Here is an 8,632-nt window from a genome sequence, read left to right as displayed (position 1 = left end):
ATATATAATACATTGTATATTATATAATTATATATATAATATATAATATAATATACATAATATAATATAATATAATATAATATAATATAATATAATATAATATAATATAATATATAGAATATAGAATATAGAATATAGAATTGTCCTGGTTTCAGTTATAACAGAATTTTCTTCCTAGTAGCTGGTGGAATGCTGTGTTTTGGCATAGGATGAGAAGAGTGCTGATAACACCCCGATGTTTTAATTGTTGCAGAGCAGTGCTTATACCAAGCCAAGGACATCTCAGCTTCTTGCTCTGTCCTGCCAACGGGCAGGCTGGGGGTGCAGCAAGAGCTGGGAGGGGACAGACCCAGGACAGGTGACCCAAACTAACCAAAGGGGTATTCCATACCATCTGACGTCATCCTAAAAAATATATAGGGGTGGCTAGCTGGGGGAGGGGGCCAGACTGCTCAGGGTTAGGCTGGGCATCGGTCAGCGGGTGGTGAGCAGGTGCATTGTGCATCACTTGTTTATACATATTATTAGTAGTAGTACTATTATCACCATTGTATTATGGTTATTATTGTTAGTATTATTTTCCTGTCCTATTAAACTGTCTTTATCTCAACTCACGGGCTTCACTTTCCATTTCTCTCCCCCGTCCCAGAGAGGGAGAGGGAGGGGGAGTGAACGGCTGCGTGGTGTTTAGCTGCCAGCCGGGTTAAACCACGACTATAATATGTAATATATAATATATTTTTTATTTTTATTTTATTTAAATAATATATAATATATTGCATTAAATATAATGTTATGAGTTTTTATACATATACATATAATGTTTAATATATGTATATTTATAAATATACACATAAATCATATTTTAATATTTTTGATATAAATATTTTATAGGTTTTTAGATACATATAATTTATTTTTATTCTGAAGGCTGAAGTTGGACTCACTGATCTTCAATTATTTCCAGCAAAGGATATTTCAAAATTCTGTTCAACCCAGCTCCAGGTGACCCCATAGTATCTTCACTTGCCATGGGCCTGTTTCTGGCCTGTATTCAGACAGCAATGACCTCACAAACACCTACACAATTCTTGGTCTGCCAGCTCCTCAGGCACCAGTGGCCTCACAGGTACAATGCATGGGCCTTGCCCTGACCTATCAGCTAATTGATCACCAGTGACCTCCCCACAGACCTACACAAGCCATGTGCTTATTCCTGGCCTCCTGGCTTCTCAGGCACCAGGGTCCTCCCAGCATCTAGCACAGGCCATGTTTGCTCTCGGCCTGTCAGCTACTCAGGCACCACTGGCATCGCAAGAACATTCACCTGCCATGGGCCTGCTCATGGTCTATCAGATCTTCATCTGACAGTGACCTCATAAGCACAGATGATCTATTGAAAGATGATAGTGTCCCTGTCCATGATGGTTGGTGGCTGCTCATGTTCAGCTGGCTGTTGACCAACATCCCCAGGTGCTTTTCTTCTGGACAGCTTTCCAGCCACTCTTCCCCAAGCCAATGCTACTGCATGGGGTTGTTATGATCCAAGTGCAGAAGCATTGTTGAATGTCATGTGATTGGACTCAGTCCATCAATCTAGCCTTTCCAGATGCCTCTGAAAAGCTTTCCTTCCTCAAGAAGATCAACTGTCCCAACTAACTTGTTATCATCTGCAAATGTACTAAGGGTGTACTTGATCCTCTCAGTCAGATCATCCATCAAAATAGTAAACAAAGCTGGACCCAGTACAGAGGCCTGGGGAATGCCACCCATGACCATCCACCAACTGGATTGATCTCTCTTCACTCAGACTCTTTGAGCATGGCCATCCAGACAGTTCTTCAGCCAGCAAACTGTACACCTGTCCAAGCCATGAGCAGACGGATGGGTTGTCATTCTGCAGGGCTGCTGCTGCTGAGTCCACACTGAGAAGATGTAGCTCCTATTAGGCTTTTTGTGATGCCCTGTGCTCAGTCCTTTCAAACCAAGTAAGCATGAATTTGGTGCTTGTGATGAGCTGGTTCTCAGCTCATGTTCCAGTTACTTGCTAGCATGTATCATTGTTGTTGAGTTTGTACAGCACTGGCATTCTTGCATTCCCTTTTGTCTCTGTTTGCTTGAGTCTGCATTGTCAGTGGTAGTTCAGGAATACTGGAGGGGTGGCTGCGGGGAAGCATGAGGTTGCATCTGTCACGGTGGGACCTCGGTCAGCATTCACAGTGCAGTGACTCAAGCTGTGACACAGACAGGAATTCTATCCTTTGAGGGAATCCCAAAGGTAATTCCTTCTTGAAGGGTGATGCCATCCTGAGTCATGTCTTTACCTGTGCAGCATCTGTCAAATGGCTGATATAAGTTTCTCCTCAAAAGAAAGTCCCTATCATGAGGGGCTGTCTAGAGCTGGGCTCCTCTCCACAGTTCTGACACAGAGTTTTCTCTTGCAGGGGCCCTCCAAGGGCTGCAGCCTCCTTCAGGCCACATCCACCTGCTCCCACATGGGGTCTTCCATCAGCTGCAGTGTGGAGATCTGCTCCAACATGGTGCACCACAGGTCTCATGGAGAACTTCTCCAGTACCTGGAGCACCACCTCACCCTCTTTCTTCACTGACCTTGGTGTCTGCAGGGTTGTTTTCTCTCACAGTTTCTCAATCTTCTCTCCCAGCTATTCCCTCATGTCATTTTCAACCCCTTTCTTTAAAAAGCTCTCATAGATGTACAAACAGCATTACTCATTGGCTGAGTTTGGCCAGCAGCATGTCCCTTTTGGAGCCAGCTGGAAGTGGCTCTTCTCTAAGAAGGGGCAGCTTCTGGACTCTCCTCACAGACACCAGCCCTGCAGCTGCCCCCTGCTACAAAACCCTTTCCATGGAAGTCCAATACAACCTCCCACCCACAAAGTAAAAACAGAGCCCAGACAAGCAGCAGCAGACCCATGAGCAGGCAATGGCAAGGCACATCAAGGCCTTCTAGCAGAGGCAAACCCTGGGAGAACTGCTCTGAGTTTTTTTGGCTCTGCCCTCCATGGATGAGATCAAACAAGGAGGGTTTTGGCAGGGGTTGAGCTATTTCACACTTGTGCTTATGTGGGAGGTTAGAAACCAGCCCAGGTGTTTGTACAAAACCCAACACACCCACACACATCCCAGAGCAACAGGGACTGCACTACCACAGGCCACCTCTGCACACCTGTGCATTTCCCTACAGGACACATTGGGTGACACACGCCTTGGGCATTCCAGGACCAAGGGGCCTCTGCAGAGATACTGTAGCTTGGCTCAGGGCATGTGCTAACCCTGCTCTGGGCTGGAAAGATTCCCAAAGTTCTCAGTGCGGTATTTCCAGCCTGTGGAGTTTAAGTAATAGTCAAACAAGCTTTGAGAATGTGCCCCAACACCCACCTGCACAGCCATGGGCCTCCTGCTGCCTCCTGAGAGCCTGAGACACAGCTGACCTCAGCAGAGCATCCCCACCCATCTCCTCTTTGAGTCCTATGACCTGACCACATCCATGTCACCTCACCTGCTTCCTCCAAGACCAAGTGATTGCTGCAGGACCTCTCAAGCCCTGCCCAGCCCCATAAGGTCAAACTGCTTCAGTTAGGTGTCTAGACCACAGGAATGCAGGATTTGGGGATTAGGTGTTCAGGTTAGGCTTTAGGAATTAGATCTTGCCTTCCAGGGTTAGTGGTTGGGCAGAGTATTAGAGGGAGGCCTGTGTTTACTGCGTTGGCTTCTAGTCTGTGTGTAGTGTAGAGACTATGTTATTTGTTGGGATTTTCTTCAGGGCTCTGTTGAGGAATCATGTCATGGAGTTCAGTGCTAAGGATGAAAGGCTGAGGAATAGGGTGAGAATTGAGCTAAGAGTGTATGGTAATGCCTTATGGATTTGGGACTTGGCTAACCCACGCCAGGTGAGGTTTGAGGTTGGGGTAAGAGTAGTGGATTCCTTGCAGAGAGAGGGATAGCATTTAGATGTAGGGGTAGGGCTTTGTGGTGGTTTTACTCAGGTGGGCAGCCGAGCTCCACCACAACCGCTCTCTCACTCCCCCTCTCCTCAAAGAGGAAGGGGGAGAAAATACAACACAGAGAACTCGAGGTTTGAGACAAGAAAGGTTTAATTAAAGGGAAAGGGAATGGGAGGAAAAAAACAGAGACAAAAGAAGCAATCAGTCCACGCGGAAGCACAGAGAGAGGAAAAATTATTCTCTACTTCCCATCAGCGAGCGGTGTTCGGCCACGTCCTGAGAAGCAGGGCCCCAAACGCGTAGTGGTTGTTCAGGAGGAACAGCCCCCTCCCCCACGAGAGCCCCCCCTTTTATTGCTGAGTGTGACATCAGGTGTTATGGAATATCCCTTTGGTTGGTTTAGGTCAGCTGCCCCGGCAATGTCCCCTCCCCATCACTTGCCCACCCCCAGTCTGCTGGCTCTTGGGGGCTTGGAAGGAGTCCTGATGCTGTGCCAGCACTATGCAGCAATAGACACAACACTGGAGTGATATCAGTGCTGTTCCAGCTACGAGTGCAGAGTACAGCACTGTGTGGGCTGCTGCAGGGAAAAGGTGACTCCAGCTCAGACAGACCCAACACAGGCTTACAGTTACTGCTTAGAAATATTGCCAGGGCTTGGCCTGGATGTTTTCCTAGTAAGTGTTGCAGCTCACAGCCTTACCTGAACCCCTCTCACCTCTTCCAGATCTTTCCTTTCTCTTAGCCAAGACCCTCTTGTCTCCACCAGATTTCCCACCTTAATTCTCCCAGCTTTCCCCTGTCCTCGCAATATACGTCACCCTGTTGGGGGCAGCTTTCTGAGGGCCTTTGTGACCTCAGAGGCTCTGCCTCCCTGCTGTTGGCCAGCCATGTGCTGGGACAGAAGTGACCTCACAGCCAGCATCCACAGGGCTACAAGGAGCTGTTGTGCTCAGGAGGCCAGCCCACCCCGGAGCAGTGGGTGCAGGGGATGCCCTGCACAATCCCTCAGGTTCTCACTTCAGTGCCTGGTAAAATTGTGGAGAAGATTGTTCTAGGAGCTATTGAAAAACACATAAAGGACAATGAAGTCATTGGTCAGAGCCAATATGGGTTCACTAGGGGAAGCTCATAACTAATAAACCTAATTTCCTTTTCCACAAGGTCACCAAGCTAATTGACTAAAGGAATCCAGTCAATGTAATCTTCCTGGATTTCAGTACAAATTTCACTACTGTGTCTCACAGTAACCTTCTGGACAAAATGACCAGAATACAGTTAGAGAAAAATGTAATAAGATGGGTGAACAATTGGCCAATGGGTCAGGCCCAGAAGGTTCTTGCAAATGAGGTTATATCAGGCTGGTGGCCAGTCACTAGTGGGGTTCCACAGGACTCCATTTTATGACCAGTCGTCTTCATTTTTTTAATAAATGATTTGGATGAAGGACTTGAAGTTTTTTGAGCATGTTCAGGAATGACACCAAATTGGGTGGAGCTGTTGACTCTATTGAGGATGGTGAGGCCTTGAAGAAAGATCTGGACAATTTAGAGAGCTGTGCAATCACCAACCACATGAAGTTTAAGAAGAGCAAGTGTCGGATTCTGCACCTGGGAAGGGGCAACTCTGGTTATATGTACCAACTTGGGGACAAGATGCTGGAAAGCAGCTCCACAGAAAAGGATCTGGGGATTTTGATCAACAGCAATCTGACCAAGAGCCAGCAGTGTCCCTTGGTTGCCAGGAGGGCCAACTGCATCCTTGGGTGCATTAAGAACAGCATTGCCAGACGCTCAAGGGAAGTGGTTGTCTCGCTCTACTCTGTGGCTAGAACCTAGAGCTGGGAAAGGTGGTTGCGAGGAACTGCTCTGGGACCAGTGCCCTGGGGCAGCATCTGCCAGGCTGTCCCCTGTTCTGCTGGTCCTCTCTGTCTCTGCCCAGAGGCCAGCCCAGCCTATCCCCTCCCCAGCTCTCCAAATCTCCCTGTTATCTTCCCAGCCCAGCAATCTCTATGGGTGCTGGAAACCAACAAGCAAGAGCAGAATCATCCATCACTACCTTAATGCTGATCCTGGGACTCTGATCTCACCCTCATGTGCCCACAGAGAAACAAAGTAAGGAGAATCACTCAAGTCTATTCCTTAGTAATATCCATGACTGCACCTTTGGGAGAAGAGCTGAGCCTTCAGGCACTGCCCTCAGCAGATCCCCTTTTATGCTGGAGATGCTGGTGCAGAGCCAGCTGTGCTAGAGAAGTGCCCCTGGCCTGTCCCTGCCCGTAGACACTGGACTGCCCCACAGCAGCACGGTGAGAGCAATCATCCTCACAGCAACACAAGGGTTTAGAAGGGAAGTGAAGGAGAACAGCTCGGGAAAGACCAAGCTGCTTGGCTCCCAGGCATTGCTGCTCTGCCAGAACCCTTTTTCCCGCCACCTCTGCACACAGCCAAGTGCCCCTGCAGCTCCACAGTGGTCTCAAAAGAAGGATCTCAGGAGAACAAGTCACTGTAGGGACGTTCCTTTTATTAAAAGATTCAGAAAGCCTGCATCGTTCTTTACACCAAGTCTCTGAGTCACATGAAACAGATAGACACTGAAATGGAAGGTGACGAACAATCATATTTCTTTATTAATAACTTTATCACAAAGAATGCAAAGAAAAGAAAAAAATAATATATAAATAAATCAATAAACAGAGAAAAAATAACATCTGGGCCAGAAATGTGTTACGTTATGAGTGATCTGCAGAAGACAGGAAGTATGTTGCTTCTGAAAAGCATCCAGTCATCACTTTCCATACTGCTTCCTTCAGCTCCATGTTCCTCATGCTGTAGATGAGGGGGTTCACTGCTGGAGGCACCACCGAGTACAGAACTGCCAGCAGAAGATTAAGACAGGAGGAAGATGTGAAAGGGGGCTTCAAGTAGGCAAAAAAGACAGTACTGATGAATAGGGAGACCACGGCAAGGTGAGGGAGGCATGTGGAAAAGGCTTTGTGCTGGCCCTGCTCTGCGCACATCCTCAGCACAGCCCTGAAGATCTGCACGTAGGACAGCACAAGGAAAACAAAACACCCAAATGCTATTAATACACTCAGCATAAGAAGCCCAACTTCTCTGAGGTAGGCATGTGAGCAGGAGAGCTTGAGGATCTGGGGAATCTCACAGAAGAACTGGTCCAGGACATTACCTTGGCAGAGGGGCAGTGTAAAGGTATTGGCAGTGTGCAGCACAGCATAGAGAAAAGTACTGTCCCAGGCAGCTGCTGCCATGTTGACACAAGTCCTGCTGGTCATTATTGTCCCATAGTGCAGGGGTTTGCAGATGGCAATGTAGCGGTCATAGGCCATGATCGTGAGTAGGTAAATTTCCGCTGTGATAAAGACAGTAAATATAAAGACCTGGGTGGCACAACCCGTATAGGAAATGGTCCTGGTGTCCCAGAGGGAGTCGGCCATGGCTTTGGGAACAGTGGTGGTAATAGTGCCCATGTTGATGAGGGAGAGGTTGAGGAGGAAGAAGTACATGGGGGTGTGGAGGCAGTTATTGCAAGTTACAGCGGTGAGGATGAGGCCGTTGCCCAGGAGGGCAGCCAGGTAGATGCCCAGGAAGAGCCCGAAGTGCAGGAGCTGCAGCTCGCGTGTTTCTGCAAATGCCAAGAGGAGGAACTCTGTGGGGAAGCTGCTGTTGGACATTTGCTTCCTCAGGGCCTGGTTGCCTGTCCTTTGGAGGAAAAGACAGAGACATGTTAGAGAGACTTCTCTGAAGAAAACTTCCACCATGTACCACTGAAACCTCCTCAAAAAGACTCACTGCCTCTTCACTGTGATCTCTGTATTTTTTCTGTCCAAGCATGCCTTGGTGATGAGGCATATTTATGTGTTTTCAGGAGGAATCCATACTGCTTTACAGTATCATGTAAAGTGTACCAGAGACGGATCTCTGGTGCCCACTGGCCAGAGACATTTCCCTGTTTGCAGGTGCTGAACAGGACATCCAATAGTCTTTCAGGAAACAGTGAATGTGGTGTTGGTGCTGCCCATAGGCTAAAGGGTGTGGAGTGAAATTGTGAGCTTCCTCAAAGACCTGCAGATCAGTGTAATGGTCTGTGAGCTTCAGTCTCTGACACAAACCTGACAACTCCATTATCATCCCTCTGGTTGCCCTTCAAAGTAGGAAAGCGAGACTAGAGAACCCAAAGAGTGCCTTCCCTTCAGATACTGCAGATGTTGATTTTCCCTGTCAAGAATGTCCCCCAGAGATGCCCCTAAGGGTGCTATGGAACTGTGAGCAGCCTGCCCCAGCAAGCAGCCTCTGGGCACCAGCAGGACCCTGCTCTGCCTTGCTTGAGGGACTCCTTAAACCGATAGGTTCTCCCCGCAGTATCCTGGGCAGTTCCCTGGGAAGGCTGAGTGCTGAGCCTGGCAGGCGGCAGATGCCCTGCCCCGGCACACAGCCCCTGGGGCACAGCAGGGACCCTGCTCTGCACCACAGCCCTGGACACCCCTGCCTGCACCCCGGCTGCGAAGCCTGCAGCCAGCCCCAAAAGAAGAAACCATCATCCCCTATCCCTGTGACAGCTTTGAAAAGTAATCCCTACTCTGGAACTTCTCATTCTTCTCCTATCCAAAGAAACTCTGAGAGTCCTCCTGAAAGATCCCATAGGCT

The 8,632-nt window shown here is 48.3% G+C and overlaps 1 protein-coding gene across 1 annotated transcript; it reads right to left on the bottom strand.

The window, feature by feature from the left end:
• Positions 1-6,696: 6,696 nt before the first annotated feature.
• On the bottom strand, positions 6,697-7,659 carry LOC311216453 (olfactory receptor 14A16-like; the record flags this gene model as incomplete). The annotated part of the gene is made up of 1 exon (XM_084297990.1): positions 6,697-7,659. The coding sequence occupies one exon, from the start codon at positions 7,657-7,659 to the stop codon at positions 6,697-6,699; it is 963 nt and encodes a 320-aa protein (XP_084154116.1).
• Between the last annotated feature and the right edge of the window lie 973 nt (positions 7,660-8,632).

Source organism: Netta rufina (genome assembly GCF_964035555.1).
Source record: "Netta rufina genome assembly, chromosome: 18".
Taxonomy (NCBI): Eukaryota; Metazoa; Chordata; class Aves; order Anseriformes; family Anatidae; genus Netta; species Netta rufina.
This window is presented reverse-complemented; position numbering and strand designations above follow the sequence as displayed.